At 38.3% G+C, this 14,076-nt stretch overlaps 2 protein-coding genes across 2 annotated transcripts; one reads left to right on the forward strand and one right to left on the reverse strand.

Annotated features, from left to right (window-relative positions):
* Positions 1 to 8,184: 8,184 nt before the first annotated feature.
* On the reverse strand, positions 8,185 to 9,518 carry LOC137012065 (growth arrest and DNA damage-inducible protein GADD45 gamma). The gene is given in 4 exon segments (XM_067375068.1): positions 8,185 to 8,816; positions 8,911 to 9,112; positions 9,218 to 9,470; positions 9,473 to 9,518. Coding segments are annotated over 4 exon segments (615 nt in total). The 3' UTR covers positions 8,185 to 8,702.
* A 2,532-nt stretch (positions 9,519 to 12,050) lies between these two features.
* On the forward strand, positions 12,051 to 13,395 carry gadd45gb.1 (growth arrest and DNA-damage-inducible, gamma b, tandem duplicate 1). Its single transcript, XM_067375069.1, has 3 exons — positions 12,051 to 12,245; positions 12,354 to 12,561; positions 12,672 to 13,395. Exons 1-3 carry the CDS (start codon positions 12,103 to 12,105, stop codon positions 12,783 to 12,785), a joined length of 465 nt encoding a protein of 154 aa, XP_067231170.1. The 5' UTR covers positions 12,051 to 12,102; the 3' UTR covers positions 12,786 to 13,395.
* The last annotated feature ends 681 nt before the right edge of the window (positions 13,396 to 14,076 follow it).

Consider the following 14,076-nt stretch of genomic DNA (forward strand, 5'->3'; position numbering starts at 1 on the left):
TGGCCACTACAGACAAACTCCCTGACCCAAACCCCCTAACATACACACAGAAAAAAAACACAACCAGTCCGGCCTAGACCAGCACCATCAAGAGAGACTGCAAAGGGTGGTAAGCCTCCAGCAAACTTCAAGATTCATAACAATGTCTGGCAGATAGAGCTGCATTTTGTCAACAGTTGTCAGCATAGATCAGCTCTGCACACCCTTGATCTGGTGCTGATATAAGGCTGACTTGTCTGTTATGAGATAATAGATTGCGTACACATACAAGCGTGCTTTCTTATCAATGCAAGTGTAGATGGAGACAGAACTTCACAATATTCAATTAGTCATCAACACCTGTTAAAGGGACAGTTCACCTAAAAATGTGATTATTTACTTACCCTCATGTTGTTCCACAAACTTTCTTTCTTCTGCAGAACACACACACACACACACACAAGATAAAAGGAAGGATGTTTTAACTGTTTGCCTATACAATGAAAGTCATTGGAAATCAAAACCAGACTGAACGTCACTGAATTCCATTGTATGGACAAAACCAACATTTTTCAAATTATTGATTTAAATTATGTTCCACAGAAGAAAGGAAGTCATACAGGATTGGAATGACATGTGGATGAGTAAATGATGACAGAATTTTCATTTTTTTAATTTGGGTAAACTAACCCTTTAACTGCAGCCATGTAGATCAATGCTTTGAACATTTCATTTTAACAATTTTAATAGCATATTTCTACTTTGTATGAACAACCTCTATCACTACTTGCACTTAAAGGGATAGTTCACCCCAAAATGAAAATTCTGTCATTATTTACTCACCCTCAAGTTGTTCCAAACCTGTATGAATTTATTTTTTTTGAAGAATATGGATAACCAACCAGTTGATGGGCCCCATTGACTTCTATAGTATGGGGAAAAAAAGAAAAAAAAAAAGAAAATGCTATGCAAGTCAGTGGGACCCATCAACTGGTTGGTTATCCATATTCTTCAAAATATCATCTTCTGTGTTCAGCAGAAGAAAGAAATTCATATGGGTTTGGAACAACTTAATGGTGAGTAAATCATGACAGAATTTCCATTTTTGGATGAAATATCCCTTTAAAGGGTTAGTTCACCCAAAAATGAAAATTCTGTCATTTATTACTCACCTTCATGCCGTTCCACACCCGTCGTTCATCTTCGGAACACAAATTAAGATATTTTTGTTGAAATCCGATGGCTCCATGAGGCCTCCATAGGGAGCAATGACACTTCCTCTCTCAAGATCCATAAAGGTACTAAAAACATATATAAATCAGTTCATGTGAGTACAGTGGTTCAATATTAATATTATAAAGTGACGAGAATATTTTTGGTGCGCCAAAAAAAACAAAATAACGACTTATTTAGTGATGGCTGATTTCAAAAAGCTTCAGAGCATAATGAATCAGCGTGTCGAATCATGATTCGGATCGAGTGTCAAACCTCCAAACTGCTGAAATCATGTGACTTTGGCGCTTTGAACAGCAGATTCGACGCGCTGATTCATTATGCATTATATTTGTGTTCCGAAGATGAACGAAGGTCTTACGGGTGTGGAACGGCATGAGGGTGAGTAATAAATGACAGAATTTTCATTTTTGGGTGAACTAACCCTTTAATGTCAATAAGATGCAGTGCAATTTCAGTTTTCCCTTGTGTTCAGATTGGTCACTCAAATACACCATGTTGACCAACAGGAAGCTGCTTGGTTTGATTCCTACACTATAGACAATGGATTTTTTTTCTCCACAAAATTTCACCAATGTATCACCACCTTTAGTGTGAATAGCCATCTGCTCCCATCAAAATTAATTTTCAAATATTGAAAATGACATGATAAACTTTGATATTTGCATCATATTTCGCCAAGCTAAGACTTTGAGTTGCTGCTAAATCAAAAAGAGCTTTATTGAGACAAAGGTCCACATGTAGTTGAATGTTTGAGCAGGTGATGTGGAGGCCCTGGCGCTCGTGCAGGACTGTCAGCATTAGGCAGCAGGGCTGACCCTCTGACCCTGTTCATAAAGACAGCTGGCTCACATAATGAGTGATTACCATACACTGCAGACTGGAGCCTCTCTTACCACACACTATAATCTGCAGGCCTGCTTTCCAGCCTGCCAGGGCAATGGGGCAACACACGACCAGAATGAACTATGAAAATAATATATATATTGTTGTTGAACATGTCCTACGTTTACTTCTGCTTCTCTTACATTTACTTCTACTTAAATCTTATAATTTTATAATACATAAAAGTTGTAAATAAAGCAAACATAACTGGAGGACGCTTTACAAGAAAATACTATTTCAGTCTACACTGTAAATAAGAATTGTTGGTTTAATTTAAAGTAAGTTACCTGGTTGCCTTAAAAATTTGAGTTAATACAATGAAGGTGATTGGTTTAATTAACAGAAACTCAAAATATTATGTTATCTGAACCATATTAAGTTGATTTGACAAAAGAAAAAAATGTGATAAATCATGAAAATATTTTTTTACAGTGTATACTTCAAAATTTAATTCAGTATGTTACTTGAAATTTAGCAATTTATAAGTGAAAATTGTTTCTAGACACTTTTTAGTCTGCTAGAAGTGCACTGTAGTGTTTACAAACACATTTAGCAGTGTAGCCCATAAAAAACCTTGTTGATTTTGTTGACATCACAATTAAAACATTCCTTCATTTGCTTGTTCCCTCATCGTTTTGTAACACCTCAGGGCTGGTTCTTGATAAGGTGTTTGTTGGGACAACAGAAATACCAATGGCGGTATCCTCGGCAACAGGAGAGCCCGTCCCAATTCACCCTTCACCACCATCTGCTGCTGTTCCTGGGGCGTCTTCGGGAGGAGGGGATGAGGGCTGACTGAAAAGGCCACTCGAAGCCATGCGATAGGACCACCGGGATAATGTAATATTATAATAAGGCAGTTAAAGCCCCTTACGGACCAAGACAGCTGGGGGGGGTGTATGCAGAGCAGCACTCGTCCACACGGACAGCATGCTCTTATATCAATCAGTGTCTGGACGTGACAGCAGACCTCAACTCAGGGACATGTGTAGGCCCTCCCTCAGTCCTCGAAAGTTGTCCACCAGTAGAACACGCCCTTGTTGGGGGTCTTTGTGAGGACAACTCAGTAGTGGGGGGCGACAGGCAGATATCCCAGGGGGGAATGGTTGTATAGGGACTGGCTTGTGCCAGGCACAGGGCCGCCCTGTGCCTCTTCCTCTCCTCCCCCTGCTAGGCACCTTAACTCCAGCTCATTATGCACCAGAGCAGATGGAGCCCGTTTTTGTGGCCTATAGTCTCTGGGTAGGTTTTAGGTTTTAGGGCTTGGCTTTATTTGTATTCTACAGGCGCTGGCTGTCTGAAAGAGCACAATGGAGCTCGCCTGCATGCTGACGTATTGTTCTGCAGGGGCTTATTTGATTGCTTCTTTATACTTTTGGTAGTTTAAAACAACAAAGAGTGAGTCACAGGGTAAGTTCAGCTACACTTTGTAGCTGGGTCATAACGTGTTTCTGAACATGGCAACAAAATAATGTAAAAATATTTTTTAAAAAGAGATAAGTAGTTCAGTGAAAGAGTTGCTTGTAAGTTTTTGCTTTATCTTATAGAACTTCTGCAATCATGCACCGAATTTTAATGTGTAAATAGGAGTAGATGACTTCAAATATTTTTAATAGCCATGTTATGCTCCATCTAAAACTATTTCAAATAGTATTTAGCTACATTTTCACAATTATTATACATGCTGCAGCTTTTACATGCTTCACATTGAGAGACTTCATGGAATTATTTATTTTTACTTTTAAAAATTTGTCACAACGCAGGACCATTTTAAAGGTAAAAAGTAAAAATGAAAGTGAAAAAATGATAAGAAATGGGGAGGTTTATAGGATTTTTCATTTACGTTCATATTTAAAAAATAAAAATAAATATAAATATATATTTTATATATATATATATAAGTCTGTGGACACATTATGTATCATTTACCTATAAGGTTATTTTTAGCGGTGCACTAAAACCAATATCAAATACTGAATGGTTTCCTTCTGTTTCACAACATAATCAAAAGATTGAGATTGTATGGGGGAAGTGTGGGAGGGTGACCAGATGGCACTTTCTTAACCAATCAGATGTTGTTGTTAGGAAGGTTCTGTCATATGAGCCAAGCAGAGGAAATCGCCATTCACAAATATAATCAAGTACAGTCAGTATTAGAGATTTTTTTTAAATCATAACCCTAATTGATACTAACATTTCATTTAAAGTCTCCCTGTAGACAATAATTTTATCCCTTAAAACTCATCTTTGATCACCAGATGACGCATTTAAACTTTTTTCCTGTGAAAAAAAAAAAAATTTCATGCCTCAAAATAGCTTGAATGTAACTCTACACCCTTGCTTCATTTATTACATGCAAATCTATGAATATGTTAATTAGCCCCGCCTCCACTCATTTGCACAAGCTCAGAGATCCACTCGGTCAACTTACTGAGGTAAACACTGCACAATGGTATCACTTTTTTTTTGCACAAGGTTTGTCTTAAAGCATGCTAAAAACACCACAGACATATAAACAACATTAAAAACTTTTCAACACAGGGGGACTTTAAGATCATGTGATTTTTGTCATTTATCAGATCAATTTCATAAAAAGCTAGTCACAAAAATAGATGTAGTTTGTTTAGTCATTAATCTTCACCAAACATTCTTGATATCACACTGGTGGAAAAGATTACATATATGATGAAATTCATTTAACATTACAATGTGCAAATGAGACTATTATGAAATGTCCTGTATAATAAAATTGTAATCTATTAAATAGACAACACACTTTAAACCCTATATGTTGAATGTGTTGAAAAGCAATTTCAAAGCAATGAAGTAAAAACCTTTCACAACACTTGTGAAGTTTTCATCAAATACAGTCTTCATTGAGTGACTTGCAAATAGCCAACTCTGAATTTGATAAAAGTTTGTTTTTATTTAGTAATCTAAACTGAATTGGCTAAAAATAGCCTTATGAAAAATTATATTGCAGCAAAAGAGAAACTATGGTCTAACATCTATTTTTTTTTTTTTTTTGCAGGTCTAATGCAGCAAAATCTTGTTTTACTCTTATTGCAATTTTCTTTCCATGTTTTGGCCATCCATGCATAAGTGGTAATTTTGAGTTAAGTCATGAAATCCTAATTTAGTTCATTTGATTGTTTTATTACATTACATTACATTATTTTTAACAGTATTTAGGTATGTCCATGCACGATTGGCCAGTAATTTGCTAAATAAACTAAATATTATTTTTTTCTTTATTCTATTTTTATAATCTGAATGTTTTAATTAATTAATTATGACTATACAATTACATCGTTCCCATGTAGAAGGCAACGTTCTCAGGACCTTGCGCAATGTTCCCTAAAAGTTCTCAAAAGGTGACGAAAATTCCGAACCTTTACAGAACATTCGGGACATTCCTAAAACGCCCTCATTTGGTAGTGAAAGTGCTGCAGTTCAAGTTTCCTTATATCACTTTAGGGGAACGTTCCAATTTGGTTATTTTATGGTCATGCAAGAACGTTAATAAGAGGACATTTGGGAAGTTATCAGAATGTCTTATAGTAATAGTCCCCTAAACATTCCCAGAATGTCCTGAATGTTCCCTGAAGGTCCACCAAATAACGTTCCCCAAACCTTAAAAGAACTCCACATCGTGACCATCTCTGAACGTTCTGGGAATGTTACTAGGTGACAGGTTCTCAGAACGTCCACTGGTATTAAGGACGTTGTCTAGTAACAGAGATGGTCACAATGTGGAAACCTTTTAAGGTTTGGGGAACGTTATTTGGTGGACCTTCAGGGAACATTCAGAACATTCTGGGAATGTTTAGGGGACTATTACTAAAGGACGTTCTGTTAACTTCCGAAATGTCCTCATTGAAACGTTCTAGTGCGACCATAAAATAACCAAAATAGAACGTCCCCCTAAACTCATATCAGGAACGTTATTAAATGACTAACGGAGGACTGTGTGGGAACGTTCAGTTAATGTCCCAAATATCCTCATTCTAACGTTCTTATGTGAACATAAAATTAACCAAATTGGAATGTCCCCCTAAACTCATATAAGGAACCTTGAACTGAAGCACTTTCATTACCAAAAGAGGACGTTTTATGTCCCAAATGTTCTGTAAAATTTCAGAATATTCATCACCTTAAGAGAACTTTTAGGCAAAATTGCACAAGATCACGATAACGTCGCCTTCTACATGTGTGTTTTATAGAAAATAATAAAGTTTGAAGTCACCATTATGGAGGTGAGTGTTTGCTTTAGATGGGCTCTTGATTCTTGACATTTTAACATTAATTCTGATCAGATGAATTGGGTTGTTTAGTGATGCTCAGAGTTAATCTGTTTATCTGAAAATTTGTCACCATTGTTGAGAATCATGCGCAGAATCTTGATGTCTGTGTGAATCTACATGATGCTGTCTGAATTTCATAATGATAAATACTTTCAAAATATCAAACCAGGAGAGGATTTTATGCATTATCATGGGACTACAACAAGATGAAAGAAAATACTATATTCAGAGATCAGTGAATAAGAACCCTGTATGATGATAAAATCTTCAACTATAAGCAACCAAATGATCAGATCAGATTTTTTTTTTGTAACAAATGCTTTAGAAACACACAGTTACAACAATTAGAGAAAAAATAAAATCAAAACGCCAAGGGTCAGGAGCTCAACTAAAGCAAGCGCCTACCTCCGTAACGGTGACATTTATAAATTTTGATAAAACATCAACACCTCATTAAGAAGATTTGTATGAAAGAAATAAAGTGGTTTGTAATAAGTGAAGAAGCAGAGATCTACAGAGATCTGTTAGTGTTTAATGTTGTTTCTGTTATCTGAATTTTGTGAGGTTATCATTGTGCTGGAGAGTAGAGCCTGTGCTTCAGTCAGTGATGATCCACAAACACTGATGTTCTGCTGCATGTTGCTTTATTTAAAGGCCGCAGTAACTGTGTATTTGCTGATGCAGTGATACAGCATTAACTCATGCATGTGCTGTTGTCAGCTAATGACTTACTGCAAGAGATTTGCATTTTAAAGAAAAGATTTCATAATATTAATCCAGAAATTACCTGTAAAGAGCTTTTTTTGTAAGACATTTACAAAAAAATATTTTTTGTTTGAACAGCCACTTTTGTTTGTCAATTTAGCTCTAACTTTCAATTAAATTTTTTGACAAGGGCACCAGGGATGTTCTGAGAACATTTCCAAATAAAGTATGGTTCCCTAAATGTTCAAAGAACGTCTTGAATGTTCCCTGAAGGTCCACCAGATAAGGTCCCCCAAACCTTAAAAGAACTCCACATCGTGACCGTCTCTGAACGTACTGGGAACGTTATAGACATCGTCCTGAACACCAGTGCGGACATTCTGAGAATCTTCTGGGAATGTAACATTTCTAGCGGGTTATAGGTGAAATAAGGTTTGTCCCCCATTACACGTTAAATTGGCTGAGCAAATTTCTAATATAAAAGTACAGAAGATACTTTCATTTTAAGATCTTAATGTGAGTGGTTCAGGTCATAACTTTATAAGAGATGTCATTTTCACTCATTATAAACTCACATGTCAATCAGTCTGATTCAGAGATAAATGTAGCCTATATAGGCCAATATAGGAAGTTACCAGTTTTCAGGCCTTTGTAAGAAGTCGACTCTAAAGTTTTAGTATTGAATTCAACTCATAATGCATTCAGCTTTCTGCTTTATGTTTGTGTTATGACATTAATAAAATATGCTTATTCAGGTTTTCCAAGGACTGCAAGTAAAAATGAAGGCTATAAAGTCACTGACAGTTTCCTGTTGATACTGAGTTTTCATAAATAAGTTGCTGCACAAACAAGTTAAATTCACACTATCTTTTATTCATTTTTTGTCTCATACAAAACAGCCTAAAGTAAAACTTTAGACAAATTTAATCATGTTCACATTTTTTTTTCATTCATTTTCCTTTGTTTACAAAAAAATTAAGAGCATATTTAAACTTTTTTTTCTTTTTTTTTTTTTCCAAATCAAATGTTTCTAAAGTTAAACCTTTAGAGTTTTTTAAGTTATTTTTTTTCCCTTTTATGTCATATTAATATTTCTAAAGTGAAACCTTTAGAGAATAAGACAATTCTGGAAAGTGGAAAGCACATTGCCGACAATAAGGTACGTTATATTGTACAGCAATTTCATTTTTAAAAACGTCCGAGGTGTTAAAGTCCATTTTTAAAAACGTTGCTTCGACGCACCGCCGCGTCCTCTGCGTGTCCAACGCATGCGATATTTGCTCTGTGGAACAGAAACAAAACTCGCTTCTCCTTCCTCTCCAAACCTCATCCGCACAAAGAATGAGGGCCATTTTGTCGCTCTCGTGGCATACCTGACCTCATTCACATAAAGAATGAGGATCATCTTGGCATGGACGGGACGAGGAACGACGTAGAACCGCGAGGGCCACTCGGGCCTGCCTCGCGCTGCCTGGACGGTTCAGCCTCCTCAGGAGCATCCAGGGATGTGGAAACATCATCATCCTTGCTTCAAAGGATGAGCAGAGTATTCCTCAAGGTTTGCAGCATCTCGACAGAGAAGAATGCAGGCTCAGATCAACGCTCGGGGAGAGTGATCTCAGGAACCCACTCGTTATAGCTGCGACTTTCTTCACAGAACAGGTGAAGCTTCTCCAGAGCTGGATCCTCCCAGGAGTCCTCAGCTGGGTTCTGTTCAAACAGAGCAGAAGGGGGTTAAAAACCAAGTCGTGGGACAAATTAACTGGCTCTTGCCCTTAAATGTTAGTTTTAAACACATTCTCACCGTTATGAGGACACAATGAGCGTCCTCCAGTTGACCCTTGCCTCCAACAAGAGCATTGAGACGTTTCAGGTCGTTTACTCTGACGATGCTGATGTCGTTGTCAAAGCAAAACGCTTGGATCAAAGTGAAGTGAATCTGGAGAGCGACGTCACACTCAAAGTCATCAGTGGCCAAAAGGCAGAAAGACACACTGTCAGGGTCCCTGTGAAAACAAAAATAGGTTTGAAATGAGTTAATCCGCACAGTAGCATAATATGGATATATATACAAAACATGGACTATATGGAAGAGGTTCCTCCAAACTTACTCGTTCATTATTTTTGCGCACTCGTAAACGCCAACAGTGAGGCGACCCTCCGCCTTGGCAGAGAGCAGGGCTTCGGACAGAGATTTTCCTTCATTAACCATCTTGGTTTGGGGTTAAAGTGTGCAGTAGCTGCAGTATAGTAGTGGATCGAAATAAGTTGGGAATGAGTTTCTACCTGACACGCGAGCCGTACTTATAGTGAGACAGTGGCACGCGTTTGCACCCCGCGTTCTGATTGGCTGTTCAGAACAATAAAGAAACGGACGTATCCAAGGCGCGTGCCTTTAGACATGCATGACATCTATAGAACTGTAAGAAAGGATCAAACTCTGATCCTTTCACTTTTGTCCTTAATTAAACAGACCGACTTTTTCAACTCAAAAGATACGGCATAAATTCAACAACTGAAAAGTATTTTTGCATGGGTTGTTGACATAAGGGACTAAAAAGTTTGCATGTTCTGCGGTGTGACATGCTATTATTCCATCAGAAATCATTTTAAACACTAAACAGTCTTTTACTATTTTTATGTTGTTCATGGAATATTTTACTGTTTGAAATGAACTAATGAATGCAAAAATAAAATAGTGGAAAAAGTTAAGTTATGCATGTAAAATATTGACGTTGTTCAAAACAATCATGAGTGAATTAACAAGCAAGTTGCGAATAGTTGGGCATATGCTTTAGTTTTTGGTGTTTTAGTTGTTTCTAGAAAAAAAAAAGGGGTTTATTGGGGTCGATATTGCTCGATCAAGCATTTTTGTTAAGTTAACATAATTCACATTTATAACTTTTATTACAAATTGGTGATTTTATCAGACTTTTGTTAATGATTTGATGTGTTGAAGGTTATTTATTACCTATTGCTGATCTCCTCACATACGCGTGGCTAATTTGCATGGCTTGACTTACGGCGCGTGGCATCTGGACGTGCTTCTCTTTTGCTATGGAAACACTCCCCATCTGCTGATGGGGGAAGATAAAGGATCAGCTGACCAAAGTTCAGCTGTATTTAGCAATTGAGACTTATACCTATTTATGCCTGCAGACACAAACACTTTTTATGCCGCTTTTAAATAATAAATATTCTTAACTGCATTTAAAACCATGCATGAACTTGTTTAATGTGTGTGAGCTGTAGATTTATGTTTAATTTGCATGCTTGGAACTTTTATTAAAACCGTCTTGAACACATCTGAACAAACTTTTGCCTGACTTTTATTCATTTGATGACAGCTAAGTCATTTATAGAAAATGAAATGGCTTTGTAACAGATGACTGTGCTAATCTGACTGCAGCTGCAGGAGGGACTAAGTAAAAGCAATTGTTCGATTAGTCTGCTTTGCGCTCGAGCAGGTTTGTCTTGGAACACCTGTCACTCTCGCGCACTAAGGGGGGTAGGGACGGGATGCCCGGACTGCAGATGTGATACTAGAACAATGCATCGTTGCAAGTCTGAAACGAGTTATTGCAAGTATTACACAACTTGCAAACGATCAGTAAAACAATATTTTACATTCTGTCCTGTTTTTTTCCCCTGCTGCAGCTTCACTATAACGAAAAGTTAAGGCAAATCTGTTTATGCTCCAGACAAAAACTTGCACACAATAGTCATGTGTTGCTGGGATGCGAGGGGCCAGTGGGGGCATCCTAAAGTGAGGCCTCTCCATCTGCTCCTGTTCTGCAGGGTAACAATAGGCTTGCATCAGTCATCGTCAACCTGTTATCTTGAGCCTCTCAAATAACCAAAAACAGTTCTTTCCATATACGCTTGCATTCAGTAATGAAACTGTTTCAGAAGTTTTTCTTGAAATTGACATGATGCAATATTTTCTAATGATTTCTATGTAGATTTAAAACCACCTGTGAACGAAATGACCAAAAGTATCAATGAAACAAGTCGTTTATTCGCATCATCAAATGCGTTAAAGTTTCTGCAAATGGAGAATATACGAATATAAACATTGCTGGATTTTCAGGGTGGCCTACATTTGGAAAGCTGCATCTTATCACGTGGTCTGTGGTTGTAGATGGCCAGATTGGGCAGCGGGGCGTCATGGCACGCGCATCGTATTTGCATTTGTAAAGGCGTCTAATAATAGAAGTTTCTGAACGCACAATAGGGCCGTTTCAGTGTGTCCACAGATGGCCACACTCCACCTGTCTTTTGCGCTGAGGGCGGGGGGATGCGATCCCTTATCCACATTTACTCAGTTTCACCATTAAATTCTCTGCTAAAAATATAGTCTACATAACATTCAACAAATTGTTTGTAGATTTGATTCTCTGTAATACTTTATTTCACATTACAAAACTCTTTGCTAAATACCTATACATGCGTATATAATCAAATAAAATAGCTCTTAAAGAGAAATGTATCCCAACAAAGTTACTTAAATCTGTTGGAGAGAGTGAGGTGAGATATTACTTTTTTGCTTGTGTGAACAGTTTTAAGTATACTTGTGAACACATTTTAATACATATAAGACACTAAAACACACAAAACAAAGCAAAATGAATAGGTCTAATATGATATTATTCATAATAATAAACAAAAATAAAGTTATATAGGCTACTGCTTAAACGCATTCATACATTTGGTTTTATAAAATGCTGAAATAAAAGAATTAGTTGAAGTCTGCAGCGAGCCTTAAAAAGTGACATTATAGCTTTCATCAATCTGCCACGAGCCGGAGTGTGACAATAACATTAGCATACCAATGCACCATTCAGAAGAACCAATCAGAAGACGCTTCTTTCACAGCCACCACGAGCCGAGGAGTATAAAAGCAGCGAGCACACTCCGTTAGAGCACCAATCCTTTCGGATTACATCCAACTTTAGTTCTGTCTGCTCCTTGTGGAATTACAACCAGCATCATCATCATGACTCTTGAGGAAGTTCTCGTCCAGAAGCCCAGCGAGAGAGCTCAATGCACTGGGAAAGCTCTGGAAGAAGTTTTGGTTTCTGCCAAAGCGAACGACTGCCTTACCATTGGCGTTTACGAATCTGCCAAAGTTATGAATGTGTGAGTATGCTTTCCATTTCTTTTCACATCCTTCCTTCTTTAATCACCTGCTTCGACTGGTTTAGTAGTACAAGTGATGCTTATAATTTGCCTTTTCTTGTATTTCAGTGACCCAGACAGCGTGTCTTTCTGCGTCCTGGCGATGGATGAGGAATTTGAGTGTGACATCGCTCTCCAAATCCATTTCACTCTCATCCAAGCCTTCTGTTTCGACAACGACATCAGCATCGTCAGAGTGAATGACATGCAGCGTCTTTCTGAGATTGTTGGTGACAAGGCTGAAGAATTTGAGGATGCTCACTGCGTGCTTATCACGGTATGTATGCGTAGAATAAACTAAAAAAACTCTCATTGACAAAAGGAAAAACTGTAAGCATTCGCAACGCTTTTGATGTCTTGCTAAATTGCGTTTTATTATCACAACAGAACCCAGCTGAGGACTCCTGGGAGGATCCAGCTCTGGAGAAGCTTCACCTGTTCTGTGAAGAAAGTCGCAGCTATAACGAGTGGGTTCCTGAGATCACTCTCCCCGAGCGTTGATCTGAGCCTGCATTCTTCTCTGTCGAGATGCTGCAAACCTTGAGGAATACTCTGCTCATCCTTTGAAGCAAGGATGATGATGTTTCCACATCCCTGGATGCTCCTGAGGAGGCTGAACCGTCCAGGCAGCGCGAGGCAGGCCCGAGTGGCCCTCGCGGTTCTACGTCGTTCCTCGTCCCGTCCATGCCAAGATGATCCTCATTCTTTATGTGAATGAGGTCAGGTATGCCACGAGAGCGACAAAATGGCCCTCATTCTTTGTGCGGATGAGGTTTGGAGAGGAAGGAGAAGCGAGTTTTGTTTCTGTTCCACAGAGCAAATATCGCATGCGTTGGACACGCAGAGGACGCGGCGGTGCGTCGAAGCAACGTTTTTAAAAATGGACTTTAACACCTCGGACGTTTTTAAAAATGAAATTGCTGTACAATATAACGTACCTTATTGTCGGCAATGTGCTTTCCACTTTCCAGAATTGTCTTATTCTCTAAAGGTTTCACTTTAGAAATATTAATGTGACATAAAAGAAGAAAAAAAATAACTTAAAAATTACAAAATGTTTATAAATATTTGATATAAAAATGAAGAAAAATATTTAAATATGCTTTTTCAGAGTGCATTGTAGAAATAAATGTTGCAAAACAAACAATAAATGTGTTAAAATGAATAGTTGTGTCACGTGTTCACTCTTCTCGCACTCCTAACACACTCACACACCAGTGGTATGTCCTAGACTACGGGCAAAACTCATATTAATATGTGAATGAAAACGAGGCTGTGAGGGGACTGACGTTCAGTACGTTCATTTGTTGTAGGCCTACAGGAAATATCTGGTCTTGCTAAGACGGTAAAAAAAAAACTGAGTTAAAACAATAGTAGGCCAATATTGAACTCACTGCACGCGTATCCCACATGCTCGTTTTCATTCGCGAAAAACAATGGCTAATGTCCATTCCTAAAGTTTTCTTTCTGAAGTAACTCTGGATTTGGGGCAGCATATAGTGTCAGCTGCCATCTGCAGCCGCTGGTGATCTGCATGTGTATAGAAACAGCACAATAGTAGCGCGCTGTCCCGTTAAATTGGGGGCCCCAGCACAAGGAACTCATTGTTACCTCGGCAGATGTCTGAGCCACGACGCTACTCCATCTGCCAAGCAGCGCAGATGGGAGGTGAAGGCGGTGTCGCGGGGGTGAGTGTTGGGCTGCCAATCGTATGGCTCCCTGTCAGTTGCTGTATTGTTTACTAACCGCCCATGGCTTCTGCGCGGATTGCTGCAGCTCTCAGCGTTAAAAG

The sequence above is a fragment of the Chanodichthys erythropterus genome, chromosome 22 (assembly GCF_024489055.1).
Source record: "Chanodichthys erythropterus isolate Z2021 chromosome 22, ASM2448905v1, whole genome shotgun sequence".
In the NCBI taxonomy this organism is placed as follows: Eukaryota; Metazoa; Chordata; class Actinopteri; order Cypriniformes; family Xenocyprididae; genus Chanodichthys; species Chanodichthys erythropterus.